The sequence below is a fragment of the Neodiprion fabricii genome, chromosome 6 (assembly GCF_021155785.1).
Source record: "Neodiprion fabricii isolate iyNeoFabr1 chromosome 6, iyNeoFabr1.1, whole genome shotgun sequence".
Lineage (NCBI taxonomy): Eukaryota > Metazoa > Arthropoda > Insecta > Hymenoptera > Diprionidae > Neodiprion > Neodiprion fabricii.
In genome coordinates, this window is record NC_060244.1 from 17,722,691 (window position 1) to 17,736,930 (window position 14,240).

Consider the following 14,240-nt stretch of genomic DNA (forward strand, 5'->3'; position numbering starts at 1 on the left):
AGACTCTCCGGCCATATATCGGAAGCCGAGTATCCGATAGTTGGATTTTCATTTAATTTGGTAAATACCTTGCTCGAAAAATTTCATCGACACGACACAGCATAATCCCATTAATAGAAAATCCATATATTGTATAATCGTATTTTGAGCTAGAATCGGTCGCGATAAACAACGATTAGTTTACAAATCGGATTGAAACTGGAACACATTGATGTAACGTGTGACAGGGCCAGTATAAAAAGATGGCACGTCAGCAGCAGGCCGACGTTGATGAATTATTCGATGTTAAAAATCATTTTTACATCGGTAATTATCAACAATGTATCAACGAAGCCCAAAAAGTAAAGGTATAAACAGTTTTCTAGAATATTTTTCTTAATGTTTCAACAATACTGTCCTTCTGCATGTGTTATTATCAAACTGCCAAGTTGCTGCTACACCGTTGGCGACGTAGACTCCTGTACACTTTATTGAAACACTTCACAAATATTTGTTTTGCACTTGGCCCTAGCTTGGGATATTTCTGTGTTTAAATCTCCAACGAATCTTTCGTATGATATGTATTGCTGAAATCATAATAAACGCGTTGATCATTGAATCATTAACCTAATTCATAGATTGCTATTTGGAAATTCTACGGAACGAAATCTGAAGTTATTGAAATGAAAAATACATATAAATGAGTAATTACTTTCGTAACTATTTCATAACGCGTTGTTAAATATTCTTTTACCTGTTATTTTTCTTTACAGTACCGTATTACTGACGAATGAGATTTATACGCAAACCTAACATAACCTCAATCAGATTATAATTTAAATAACAACCGTATAAACAAAATTGATGAACAAGTGATCACATTTTTACCTTTATTCATCCTTTAATATAGCCATCTACGTCAGAAATAGCTCTGGAACGAGATGTATTTCTGTACCGAGTTTACATAGCACAAAGAAAATTCCGAGTGGTACTGGACGAAATAAATAATTCATCTCCATCAGATCTACAGCCACTGAAAATGCTGGCGGAATACTTTGCCAATTCAAATAGGCGTGAAGCGATCATTGCTGAACTTGACCAAATAGCCAAAAATGCTAATATAGACAATCACAACTTCATGATTGTTGCAGCGACAATTTATTATCATGAAAAGAATTTAGAATCTGCATTAAGAATATTGCGAAATGCGGATAATCTGGAATGCCTCGCTCTTACACTACAAATTTATCTTAAAATGGACCGTCTCGATTTGGCAAGAAAAGAACTTAAAGCAATGCAAGAAAAGGATGACGACGCTACTTTAACCCAATTAGCTCAAGCCTGGCTCAATATAAGTAGCGGAGGTGATAAACTCCAAGATGCATATTATATATTCCAGGTACAGATAACTGCTGATCAGAAGTAGAAATGATGATATTCTCATATTATGGTACTTGGAAAACTTGATCGTAGTCTGATATTTATTGTCTCAAGGTCTAACAATAAGCTTGGACAATAATTTGTCAGAGAAAAACAGATTTTTAGTCTTTTATACTAATTTCTATCACTGATTCCAGGAAATGATTGATAAACATTCAAGCACAAGCATGCTGTTAAATGGTCAAGCGACATGCTTTATTGGACAGGCAAAATATGAAGAGGCAGAATCGGCGTTGCAAGAATCATTGGACAAAGATAGCAACAATCCAGACGCATTGATTAATATGATTGTTCTTTCGCAGCATATGGGGAAGCCACCAGAAGTTGTAAATCGCTACTTGAGTCAGTTGAAGGACTCCCATTTAGACCATCCTTTTGTTAAAGAATATTTGCAAAAAGAAATTGAGTTTCAGAGACTCAAAAAACAATATTCACCATCCGCCTGAGTATACCAACTACGGTACTGGCACTCAATTGGATGATAAAAGTATCGTATTACTTGATGACGTGAAAAGAGTGCTGAATACTAGACAGCAGTGAGCGTTGAGTAAAAATTTCTATTTCTTTGACCAAAACATGTATACCGACTGCACATTTAAATTGGGTGCAATTTGAGGCAGTTCTGATGATAAGAATATATAAAGAAAGCCGTAAGATGAGATGATACGATAGATGATAAATTCAGGGTATGGTTGAAAGAATGTTATTCAACAATAAATTAAGGCTAGATAGGTATTTTCATTGGATAAATGTGATTCTGACTATTGTTCAGTGTCACCTGAAACTTGAATTAATTTGTTTTCATGCAACGGCTGATTTCTGAATCTATGTCTTCGTGCTCAAATACAAAAATATTTTATATTTTTTTCCACATTACATTGAGTTTTGCACAAATCACAAGCGATTTTTACGCCTTTGCCAAACGATACTGCTGTCTGGTTTTTCTTTTGTGAAGAGTAATTGAATTCGGAGAAATTATTTCATATATCAGTGGAACTCAACATTGTGACAACTTTCAGTTCACTAAAGTATGTACGAGTAATTATAAAATTGTTCAACAATTTACAAAATTGATGGAATGAATATTAACGTAAATCAAAAGCTCTACTTCTGTCCAGGATTATGTGAACATCCAAATATTTTATTTCGTTACCATATTATTTTCGTTGCAAAACAAAAAAAAAGAAGAAATTAACAATACTGCCGCAAATTTTTTAATCAACGATAGGACTTAAGAAATAAGGGTAATATCCATCTTGCATGAATCGTATTTTCTATTCCATTCCCTTGAATAATAAACGGATATGTTAGATTATCTAATTATTGCCGTATACTATGGTAATTGTATTCTATTAATTCCAACCCTATACCTAGATTTTACTTTGTGCATTATCTCTCAATGGCACAGATAGATGACCAATGTACAATTATTTTCGCATAAAATAAATATTTCAATTGCCCTGTAGTGACTATTGCAATAGTCAAAAGAATAAATGAATATAGACATATATATAACAGACAAAATATCAAAACAGAATTAGTAAAAATAGTACTAAAAATTTTACCCGTGCAATTTGCATAGTGTTAGTCTCATTATTAATATAAGAAGAACTGGCACGTACTATGATCGTCCATTATATGAATAAGTCAAGGAAGTATTCTAGGTACGCATGTAGATTTGAGTCATGGTATCACCATTTCAAAGTGTTATTACAATAATACAAATTTTGTGAAGTGATGTAAGTCTGCTTAATTGAGACAATACAAAATGACAGGAAAATATAATATATACCTAATATTGACCATGCTCGACCTTTGCACCATGCCCTGACTCAATGATTGGTTAAAAATCGTTTCAACTATGGATTAGTAAGAGAATGATTTCAACTGTAAATAACACTTGTTTTATAGATTGTTATTCTTTCCTTCAACAATCAATAGTTTATTATATTTTTACAACTGAATCCTTATTTAAGGGAATCTAATTGCATTTGGATCTTTTCTAAATTATTGTAGAGCTCTAATAAGCCTGTTTTGTCAGTTTCAATAGTTAACGATGACTTTGACTGCTTGCTCGAAGTATCTGTTAGCCCAACTTGAAGCGTTACAGTCGGACGCATATCTTTGGCCACTACCGTAGACGAAGACTGAACATTGAGATTCCAATTAATCTCGGTAACCTTAAAAAATAACAAATAATGATATTTGAAGGTATTTTCATTGCTGTTTTTTTACCATCAAAATCCTTATTATGCGTACAAAATAATGATTTGAAATTTTTTAAATACATGTGCATTCACCTGGACTGGAAAAATAGACTTTTGTCGTAATTCATCAACTATACTCTTTGCGTAAGTAGCCCAGATCTGAACAAGTACATCAGCTTTTTCATGTTGAAGAGCGAATGTTTCTTTCATGTCAGATTCCATCAAGGCAGGCTTGACAACGTGATAAGCAGCTTGTGCATAGATCAGTGTCGTAGTGTCGAGAAGTAAGCTCAACTCTGTTTTATTCAACTCTAAAGAAACGGACAATTTTTCTTCTTGGCTGGGACTAAACACGTTGCCTTCAACACTTGTCTGTAAATTTTGGCAAATTCTAGATGCAAGAAGACGAAGTTTACCAGAATCTATTCTATCTACAATATCGAGGCCTTCTCTTAGCCTGCAAACACAAATAAAAGTGCATTAAAAACCGGCAGAATAATTTGATGAGACAAAGCGATAAACGAAAACAACTTTACCTTGGCGTCAGAGTTATCCACGAAGTCATTACAGAATACTTGTTCAACGCCTTGTTGGATTCAATCTATATAAAACAAGTCATTAGACAGTATTGTACCATTTTTGCACACATAAAAATTATCTGTCGACTATGTTTACGTTGATGCGAAATGATTTTGTGATCTTGACACCTGTCAAATGAGAGCGTCACATTATATGATGGTTAAAGTGTGGTGTAAATAACGCTTGATCGTTTATGGTTGGAATCTTGAAAGTATTGTCCAAATTTCCATATACCTAGAAAAAATATGTGAATTTTCTAACCTGTAAATACTTATCCAATACAATCATCCAATGTTATTTTTTTCTCATTTTCGTACGATTTTTCGCACCAATAGCTATCTATGTATGGCGACTCACCAAGGATGAAAAAACGGAAATAAAGAACACGATAAGAGCTCGCATATGTATTACTCATTCAAAGTGATCTCATCCGTTACCGATAGCCTTGTTTGACATAGCAAAACTTTGGATGTGTTGAGTACTATTTCCATCGCTATATTGATGACCATACGGTTATTTTGACGGGTGTTGTCATACGAATTATCAAAGCGTTGACTGAGCAAAGACTATAAGTTGAAAAACGCATCGGAGAGTTCTATTATTTCAACATTTAGTTATTTGAATTTATGTATGTATGTATGTATGTATAAGTGTATCTTGAATAAATTGAAAAGTTGACCAAATAAACTGGGGAAGAAAAATAAAATCATTCCCATAAACCCATCAAAGGTAAATTGTAAACATTCATGACAACAATCTTTTCACAACAATTACTTAGCACAAGTAACAGCGTCAATTTCGAGTAACAGCATTACATTGAAGATTACTATATGAGCTGTTTCTAGAATGTTACATCATTGCTAATGATTTTCAATAATTTTATCATTGTATCTGCATGATATTCGGTATCTATTTTGTTATAAGATGGAACCCAGAAAAACCAAGGAGCCGAGAAGAGTGATCCACTGCTCGGACGGAACTCTGGAAGAATATTCCTCCGGTGATGAAAGTGATGGTCAGAAGGCAAAGGTAGAACTACCAGTCGTCGATCCTGTAAGTCCAATTTACTTTAATAAAATAGCACTATAATTTCCTTTATTGATGTGAAGGTAAAAGAACGCTGTGCATCAATTATTCATTTTGATGAACAATAAATAGGTAGAACGCTACTGCATATGGACTTAAATTAAAATACATCGACACAACATGAACGTTTTAATGGTGAGAATTGAAAAATCAAGTTAACATTACAATGAAGAAATAAAAATAAAAAGGAAAAATGAAGGTCATATAATGGCTGACTTAACGTTCCTACAGTATTTGATACTCTGTAATCTACATTAAGCAAAGCTGGTTGAAGAGAATGTAAACTAATTCTTTACCATTTTTTTCCTTTAAATCAAATGAGAAATTATGCAGTTACAAAGAAAATGTATTTTATTTTCCCTATTTGGTAAGATGAGAAATTATACTATCGACTCACATCTCAATCGAATTCAAAAGAATACCTGAATTATTTTTGTAATTTTCAAACGATTATTTCATGAGACAACGTACCATACTTATAATTTGTAGTGGTTTTTTCTTTAAATTATATCTTTGAATTCCAAACATTTCAGTCAAAATATTCGACAGATTAAATAATTTTTTAATCATTGGAAAATTCTTAATGCCACATCTCTATATGTTGGTGCTGTAAACTTCAACAATTCTTATTACTTTTCAATTGCTTTAGGTGTTGTGATTCACCAGATTTGAATGAGATATCCCTAAAAGTTACTGCAACAGAATTATTGTTGAACCTGAAATATACCGATGAACCATTCAACTTTGACTAGTATAACGAAGGTGTTTTGTGCCTGATGCTTGACATCTGATTGGTTCAATCCTGAGTTAAAATTTCCCAATCTGAAGTGATTTATTAATAGCGAGTGTCTATCCTTCAAATGAGAAGTTTTTAATAGCGACCACTAAAACAAAACATGAGATTTTCGATATACAGAAGCTTACTTTTTGTGAAATATCAGATAATTATTCTGATAAAGCTGAAGTTTTAAGCTAATTTGAAGTTCTAACAAAATTTTTCTTTTTTCTCTTATTTTTTGCTATGGAGCAGAAAACCCTGACTTGGTTTCCGTGGATATGGTATCAGACAACCTGGGTGGGTAGTAAGACCTTGAGTGCTTGTGATTACGTTGGAGAATCCCTAGCAAACTTTTTTGGTATAACAAGCCCAAAATTTCAATTTGAAATTAACGAATACTATAGAATGAAAGCCGAAGAGGCTGAAGCACAACGCAAGGAAGACTTAGAAATGGGTGGTTGGACGGAGAACAATCGTAATAATCTTGTTAACAACAGTACTTCGACAGAGCAGGTAGAAAATAGTCAAAGATTTTGATTTTTAAAGAAAATTCGAAGACCCCAAATTTTCCTTCAAATCTTTACAACGTGATCATGAAATAAGTTCAACTTTTTTAATGGAAGTATTTAACTTGTACATTATTACTTTCCCTTTTACGTCAAGATTTTGTTTCAATTATATAGAGTATTATAATTTATACAATTAGACAACTTTCACATTTATTTAAATTAACCAGTGGGCTTGTATTGTAGTTGTATATCTTTAATAACAAGTACATTGATAAGGTAACATGAATATTGTGGGAATCGCTACACTGTGCTTACAATTAGCTCTGAGAGTGTACATTCTTTTCTCAGAATTGGGGATTTAAAAAAATAGTTAGATTCAAACTAATATTTTTTTCGGTTTTGCCGTAGTTTTCATCCTCATGCTATACATATAGGTATGTTGTTTATTTATACAACCACTCAACATGCCTAGACTCAGCCAAGATTAAAAAAATAGTTGGAATACTATAGAAGAAACTTTTTACAAATAAAATTCGATAGGAGTGGAACAAACGAACTGCTTTTACTTTATAGGTGACTAATATTTATTTATCGTACTATAGATGATTGCTTAAATGACATTTTCATTGTATCAACCGAATTCAATTTTTTCACACGCAGTCTAATTCATCTTATTGTAGCCTGATGAGTCAAATTTTAAAATAGGCTACCATAATTGTATTATGTACAAAAATTACAGAGTACAATTCTTACTGATGTTAATACTATTCTACAAGTCGGTTCTTTATGGACAAATTTTTTTAATACAATAATCACAACTGCTGAACTGCAAACAAGACGTCTGTCACTTTGTTGCCTCATATTCTTTTGAACATGGTTTTTATTCCCAAGAATAAATCAATTCGAATTCTAACGACTATGCAGCGAAAGCCTGCAGAGTAAGAACTTGAGAATGTGTGATGAACCTCCTGCTGTCTTAACATTTTTTTTACTGACTTTTGATAAGTCTTTCAAATGTGCCTTTCTGAAAAATAGTTATACCAAATAATACTGATATCGATAATTTTAGAATTCTTTAGAAGGAACTGTCAGTAAATAAGAGTAATAATTCACCTATTGTTCGAAATCAGCTTCATTCACAAAGTAATATCTATAAAAAAAATTTAATTTAGCACTATGCATCTGCTAGATAATCTATAATAAAAAGGGTAAAATAGTGACACTACTTCATGTTCGACGAAATAAAATTGGATGGCTTTGTACACCAGTACCTTGTCAAATAGAAGTAGAAGACCATCTTGTAATGGAAGAAAAGTATGGCAAGAAATTCAACAGATGTAGTACGATCGCGAGTGAAATAATTGGAAGAAAATTCAAGAAATTATGTCGTGATATCTATGTTTCCTGCAAGAAAATATTATTTTCAGTGCTTTATAAGATACATTTCAAAAACTTTTCATAAATGTCACAAAACTTAGAATTTCTCACCTTGTATATAAATAATTGAGGCCTCAATTGACAATGCAGTATTCCAAAAATTGTATTATTTCGATATTCTGATTAAACATTCTATACTCAATATATATGTGTGTGTATATATATATATGAATATATATATATATGTATGTATGTATATATTGTTTAAAAGATTTTATTTCTTTTATACCTTCATTCCAGGTACATATTTAGGCTATAAGCTGTAATTATTCTATTATTAGTACTAGATACCATTGTTAATAATACTTCAAAAACTGCTGGACAATAGTAGAAATTACAAATTAAGGCAACACAGTTTCATTTTATTTGTCACTTGAAAAATTTGTGTAATATGAAATGACTTACTAATCATTTCTAACTCGTTTTTTTTTTCTAAACCATAGTGTTGCGATGTTGGAAACAAGTTTTGTCTAATAGGTTTGCAAATTTTTCACTCAAACTTCAATGTATTGAAACAATTGCACATAGGTGTGTGAAGTGGACAAAATATTTCACTCTATATCTTGTCACAAAAGAGCAACAGGGATGGCATTGGTGTTATATTTACCTATCAAATTACTGATATATGTCGGCTATCCAAGTCTGATTTTATTTCCATGCCTAGCTATGTTTTTTGTATATGACTGCTGTATATTTTCTCTTAATTTAGGATTATGATTCGGGCACAAATCTATGTAAGGCCGCAGTTAACACTAACAAGGAACTTTGAAGCCCTTGAGGCAAGTGTCTTTGTAGCCAAGCACCTTTGTACTGCTCAATATGAGCTAAAAGCTTGTTGGCTATATCCGTCCTAAAAGTCGGTGGTAAATTGCTTACTCCAAGGTTAATAACAGCTAGGCCCATATTGCTATTTGGATTAACGCCAACACCGATCAGAGTTCTACCAATACGACAGGCAGTCAGCATCAAGTCTGCTGTTAATTGAAGTTCCTGAATTTCCATTAAAGCAAACTTTGATGTTAGGTTTACTTCATACAATGAGTGGGAAATGCGTTTAATTTGCTTAGTAATTTTCTGAAAATATTATAATTGAATTAAAGATTTTGACATGGTCTAGTTATTTACATTAGATTAATAAGTTTGCAGTTTCAATTTGTAGAAAGCGGTCTCGCTTTGCAATAATAATATTCACAGATCAACTCACCACAAATAAATCAGTCGATAGATTATCTAACGTAACATTGTCTGGGTCAGTTAAAAGCCGATACAGAGTAGAACCTCTGTTATCTGGTATTTGCTTCAAGTCTGTTACTGCTTGATTTTTGCTCAATGTTAGTACTAACGTATCCACGCGTCCTAATTCAAGTATTGCATTGCCTACTTTTCCTTCCGAGTCCGAAAAAACATGAATATCGAGCAGTTTTGCTAGAGTCAGCTGTCTGCAGAAATATGAATGAGTAGACATTTTGTTTACATCTAGATCAAGATATGTAATTGTAAATTACATTGATTAGTGAAATATCATTGTTGATTTTAATGGTAAATTTGTTAATATTTTACAACTTTCTTCTAAGATAAAAATTGAAGAACAGAACTCTAGGTACATAACTGGAACTAATCCAAACGATTACCTGGAAGTATTAGGGAGTTCAGACATATCACAGCTTTCCATATTGAAAGTATCAAACTCGCTAGCTGGATTCCAGGCAAGCCCAGCTGCAATTAAAAACCCTACCCAAGCGAACGGGTGCGGGGTCAAATGATGGCTACCTGACCAGTGAGCTACGACAATACCGAATGAATTTTGCTGTAGGGCAGTTTTTACAGCATTTCTTGTGTTGGCATAAGTCGAAGCCGGACATCCAGCCAAACTATTATAACTTGCTGTTCCAGAGCTAGGCAACACATTGCCACCAGCATTTCTGAATACTTCTGTCCATTCTGAGAAATCGTAGTCAGCCTGAAATAACAGAGGAAAACTCTCCTTAGAACTTTCAATGATAAAATAGTAAAGCACTTTCCACAGGATCATTTATTCATTGCTGAACGTGAGAGCCTGCTGAATGAATAAATTACCCTGAAAATTAGGGTGTCCGTTATAGTTCGGGCATTTTGGAATATTTTCGATTGCACTCCAAAAATATGTTGATATTATAGAAAAAAAAAATCCCCTGTCAATACAAAAATTTTTGGATAATATTAACAAGTTAGAGTTTCAATTTATTTTACATTTAAGAGTTCCGTCGCTCTCTGGTACGTTTTAATAATATCCAAAAATTTTTATATTTACAGGGGATTTTTTTATCTATAATTTCAATATATTTTTGGAGTGTAATTGACAAAACTCCAAAATCACACAAATAAGGGACACCCCACTGTATATCGATCCTTTATATATATTTTTATACCGATACAACATGAATTATTCATTACCTGAAAACCATATTCCACCAGGACGACATTGCTTGGAACGTTTCGTAAGTCCGGTTTGGAGTGTAGTCCATTTGAACATAGTAATAACGTTGCATCGGAATTCAAGTTTAAAATATGCCAAAGTTCTTGGAGACAAGAGTACGATTTGAATACTTCAGACATATCTGTTTCCACAGTTTCATTCCCAGATAAACTTGAGTCCAAATTTTCTAACTGAACAAGCAAACCAGCCAGCCGGGGCCCAACATGTACGTAATTTAGACTTGGAAAGGTGGCAAGCAGTTCTTGAAATACTGGCCACATTTGGGGTAAGTGACGTTGACTTACGTTTGAGTCAACGTCCAATGCGGGCACTAATTCCAAGTGCCGATCTCTGTAAAGATAAAATCGTAAATCAGGTCGTAAACTGAATTTTTATTGTGGAAAGCGATAACAAACATTTTCAACCGTTGAAAAATTATACTAATGCAAACCTGCAGTATCTGTCCAGCGTCACCATTTCTGATCTAGTGTAACATAATTGCCAATCACAGCTTGGTGCCAACCTAGAGTAAAGATGTAAGTGAGATATTTTAAATGCTGACCATAAATCGATCATGTGGAATAAGTATTCTAGGTTGGGTATTCGTCCTCTTGGAGATATGTCCAGTAATACGCCTCTGTGTTTGAATCTTGGTTCGTCCTTAACTAAGACAGCATCAATTTCGCATACATCTGATGTTTTGTGAGTTTTGCACAATCTTAGGATTTGTACAAACGTACAAACCGCGTAATGCAAGCCTGCCAAACTACCAGCAGTTACTTTAATAACATTTTGAGAAATCAGCAGTTGGTAGCCGTTACTAACGTTGAAGAGGTTTCCATTAACTAAACACTCTATCTGTTGATCGGAATATAGTTTTCCAGATCTTGGTTGTACTTCACCAATTTTAACGTCATGACCAAGCTCCAATAATATTGACCTACTAATCTCCCATACATCCAATATTCTGTGGATCGATTCAGTGCCTTGTATTATAGAAATAAATAGTTCTTTTCCTGCAATGAATGGAAGTGCGTCTGGAAGTTCGATAATAGTCTTCGGCTGTGGCCAAATGAGATTGAATATCCCATATCTTTCTCCTATACTTTTAACAGGACTATCGATTCCAGGTTCACGACTCATCCCCTCAAATATTTGGTCAAATGATTTATTGGTAGAATCTATTGAAAGTTGGCTCAAATTTGAAGACTTTGATACTTTTCGGTCTCCATAGTTTTGGCTCATAAACGTATTAGCATTATGCATACTACTGCTTTCATTAGATGTTACGATTGCTAAAAATTTCTGCAACATAGAATGCAATGTAGGCTTTCCAATTGCCAAATCATATGGAGTTTTCCCAGCGAATGTTCTGTAACATTGTAAGATTACTATTATTGGTTTACAAAGATAATAAAAATTACTGAATTGGCATTACATTGCTACAATCTACCTTTCTTTGTAAATTTCGTTTTGTAAGACACTTCAATTAGTGAAAGTTGAAATTGAAAGATACACATGTTTGATAATCTCAAGATAACAAAAGATTTGAATGTTTTTACCCTTTGTTTGCACGTGCAAGAGGATTAGCTCCAGAATGTAACAGTTCCTGACAAATTGTCACTTCTCCACGATTAACTGCATCATGTAAAGGGGTTGCTCCGCAACTATTCTCTGCATTAACATCTGCTCCTCTGTCTACAATTAGAGTAATAATGCATTTGTGCTTAATTTGTCTTTTCAATCTTTGTTTTATTCAAGTGAATGAGTACATTTATTAAAGCTGCATATATTCTGGGTACCCCACAAATATTTATTGCAATCAGCAAAGTTCGTTATCTTTGTTATTATTACTAAGGGGAGACTGTTTCTTTCATTTAATATATAAAATACCTATCAGACACTTAATTATGTCTTTGTTGCCATAGCAAGCAGCCCAATGAAGTGGAGTATTTTTACTCCCCTCTGAATCCCAGGAATTTATGTTTATCCCTGCAGCTAGTAATTGCACAACTCTTTCCAGCCTGTGAAGATGAATATAAAGCTTCTATCAATTCTCCAAGTTATGAAATTTCTCAGTTATTAGTGAGATGTATGCAAAGTACTCAATACTCGATTTATTAGAAGGAATGACTAGTAGTTTGGCTCAAACAAATAAGTTTAAGTCATTAAATAAATGTTAATTTACTTGAGAGTCATAGATTTATGTTACAAAGACATTTAATTCTGTCATACTCACTCAGATGCAGCGGTAGCTCTTAAGAGTTCTTCGACATAAATACGTCGTATTGCATCAGAAGATGCAACGTCAACTGCATTGTAACCCTGAGAGTTTTGAATTGTAGGATCTGCACCGCAGCTAAGAAGACTTCGCACAACGTCTACTTGATTTATCTATGATGGGTGCAATAAATTCAATTTCAAACCATATTATTCATGCATAAGAAACTGATTTTTCATACAGTTGCTCTAAAAAATTGTACACACCTTAGATGCGTACAGAAGGAAAGTCCCTTCCTCTAAGAGAGCCTGATTCAGAATTTTTTCCTTTGTAATGCTCTCTCCTGTATTTCCATTTTCACCTGATCAAAATTGAGTAATTAAGTTCGGAATATTGTGCTGGGAAATTGTGTAAGATTAGACAAGTCTAACAGACTGATGCATCAAAAATATGGTGTCTAATCAGTTGGTATAAACATTCGGCATGTGACAAATAATTGTTCTGACCATCAGATAGTTGTATTGTATTGGCACTTGTTTCGATAAGGAAAGCCTAACAAGTATAACAGAGATATACAATAGGGATATATTGCAACAATTCGTGAAAGAATAATTGATAATCATGAAAATGTACTTGTTTTCGATGATTTAAAGTAGTAACTAATAAGACTCGTGTAATTATAAATAAGGTTAAGGTCATACATGCATCCAATAGAGATCGGATAATATCGGTACGGCCGTGCTCGATTGCCGTACGAATATTTTCGCAAATATCTTGCATTTCTACTGAATTTATTTCATTATTACTAATAATTTAATTTTCAAAATATTTTAAGCCACAATTCGTCGTCTAGCTGTCAAATGGGTATCCATACGTGGCGCTATCTCATGGCAAGAGGGAAAAAATCTAGTTCAGAATACATGTCTGGGCTGGATTTTCATAGGCAGCAAAAGCTACCGGAGTATTTTGCTGCCGAATTTCGTTCTATTAGGAATGGTAAGAAAATAGGTAATTCACATTCAGCAAGTGATCAACGCCTTATTATGTTCAGCGCGCACCAGTAGCGCTAGAATTCGTTTTATAGAGACTCTAGGTAACGCTTCCCTGCTTTTTTAGAATTCCTATTGGTCAAAAACTCGGCAGCATTTTGCTGCTCGTGAAAACCCAGCCTGACGCTGCGGGCAGCCCGAGTAATTCCTTCTCATTATTCCAATACTTGATTCATTTCACTGCATTGCCTGCATTACGGTTCTAGAATAATGAGATTGAATTAGAGTATTTTCTTAAATCACGAACAGCCACTCATAGAGCTTATAGGCAAGCTTTATTGAATACGCTGTGAGCAATTACAGCCGAAAAACGTAAGATTTTGTTCGCAATTCATCTGCTGTTGGTCCTATGCTCTTTTTGATGTTTTTTCCGCATTCCTGAGGATCCGATTATTAAAGAAAGATCTTAGCAAAAAGATTCTGAGACAAACAGTTTCTGAGCTCTGAAAATCGCAGAAGAGCAATGCTGACCCTTTCGAATTTTTTCAGTCCATTTTTCG

The 14,240-nt window shown here is 33.7% G+C and overlaps 4 protein-coding genes and 1 long non-coding RNA gene across 7 annotated transcripts in view; 3 read left to right on the forward strand and 2 right to left on the reverse strand.

Moving 5' to 3' along the window:
* The window catches only part of LOC124184988 (fasciculation and elongation protein zeta-2-like), a 296,636-nt gene that overhangs the window by 186,630 nt on the left and 95,766 nt on the right, over positions 1 to 14,240 (forward strand). The window lies entirely within an intron of this gene.
* On the forward strand, positions 99 to 3,215 carry LOC124184952 (coatomer subunit epsilon). Of its 2 annotated transcripts, none has more exons than XM_046575221.1 (3): positions 99 to 341; positions 890 to 1,378; positions 1,557 to 3,215. In XM_046575221.1, the coding sequence occupies exons 1-3, from the start codon at positions 243 to 245 to the stop codon at positions 1,863 to 1,865; spliced, it is 897 nt and encodes a 298-aa protein (XP_046431177.1). In that variant the 5' UTR covers positions 99 to 242; the 3' UTR covers positions 1,866 to 3,215. The 2 variants fall into 2 exon arrangements, with proteins under 2 accessions (XP_046431177.1, XP_046431176.1); XM_046575220.1 differs by having other exon boundaries at positions 138 to 347.
* On the reverse strand, positions 2,297 to 4,644 carry LOC124184967 (COMM domain-containing protein 10-like). The gene is made up of 4 exons (XM_046575249.1): positions 4,563 to 4,644; positions 4,163 to 4,227; positions 3,720 to 4,083; positions 2,297 to 3,599 (listed from the first exon to the last, which is right to left on the reverse strand). Exons 1-4 carry the CDS (start codon positions 4,605 to 4,607, stop codon positions 3,387 to 3,389), a joined length of 687 nt encoding a protein of 228 aa, XP_046431205.1. The 5' UTR covers positions 4,608 to 4,644; the 3' UTR covers positions 2,297 to 3,386.
* Positions 4,270 to 13,742, reverse strand: LOC124184906. 2 transcript variants are annotated; one of them, XM_046575103.1, is made up of 12 exons: positions 13,393 to 13,742; positions 12,958 to 13,052; positions 12,710 to 12,864; positions 12,364 to 12,494; positions 12,033 to 12,168; positions 10,922 to 11,842; positions 10,449 to 10,821; positions 9,647 to 9,975; positions 9,220 to 9,454; positions 8,623 to 9,089; positions 4,467 to 5,256; positions 4,270 to 4,333 (listed from the first exon to the last, which is right to left on the reverse strand). In XM_046575103.1, exons 1-10 carry the CDS (start codon positions 13,469 to 13,471, stop codon positions 8,727 to 8,729), a joined length of 2,817 nt encoding a protein of 938 aa, XP_046431059.1. In that variant the 5' UTR covers positions 13,472 to 13,742; the 3' UTR covers positions 4,270 to 4,333; positions 4,467 to 5,256; positions 8,623 to 8,726. The 2 variants fall into 2 exon arrangements, with proteins under 2 accessions (XP_046431059.1, XP_046431060.1); XM_046575104.1 differs by lacking the exon at positions 4,467 to 5,256.
* Positions 4,923 to 6,313, forward strand: LOC124184994. The gene is made up of 3 exons (XR_006871303.1): positions 4,923 to 4,934; positions 5,130 to 5,258; positions 5,364 to 6,313. It is a non-coding gene; the product is annotated as an uncharacterized LOC124184994 (long non-coding RNA).

What these genes read in the sequence shown, in the direction of transcription:
- LOC124184967 (XM_046575249.1), bottom strand. Translation starts at nt 4,607, where the DNA reads ATGCGAGCTCTTATCGTGTTCTTTATTTCCGTTTTTTCATCCTTG. An exon ending in TGGATAACTCTGACGCCAAG is followed by an intron (nt 4,084 to 4,162) that starts GTAAAGTTGTTT and finishes TTGTGTTTGCAG; the next exon opens with GCTAAGAGAAGGCCTCGATA. An exon ending in AGTCTATTTTTCCAGTCCAG is followed by an intron (nt 3,600 to 3,719) that starts GTGAATGCACAT and finishes TTATTTTTTAAG; the next exon opens with GTTACCGAGATTAATTGGAA.
- LOC124184952 (XM_046575220.1), top strand. Translation starts at nt 243, where the DNA reads ATGGCACGTCAGCAGCAGGCCGACGTTGATGAATTATTCGATGTTAAA. An exon ending in ACGAAGCCCAAAAAGTAAAG is followed by an intron (nt 348 to 889) that starts GTATAAACAGTT and finishes CCTTTAATATAG; the next exon opens with CCATCTACGTCAGAAATAGC. An exon ending in ATGCATATTATATATTCCAG is followed by an intron (nt 1,379 to 1,556) that starts GTACAGATAACT and finishes CACTGATTCCAG; the next exon opens with GAAATGATTGATAAACATTC.
- LOC124184906 (XM_046575104.1), bottom strand. Translation starts at nt 13,471, where the DNA reads ATGCAAGATATTTGCGAAAATATTCGTACGGCAATCGAGCACGGCCGT. An exon ending in CATAATTAAGTGTCTGATAG is followed by an intron (nt 12,169 to 12,363) that starts GTATTTTATATA and finishes CTCTAATTGTAG; the next exon opens with ACAGAGGAGCAGATGTTAAT. An exon ending in TGGTGGAATATGGTTTTCAG is followed by an intron (nt 9,976 to 10,448) that starts GTAATGAATAAT and finishes CTGTTATTTCAG; the next exon opens with GCTGACTACGATTTCTCAGA.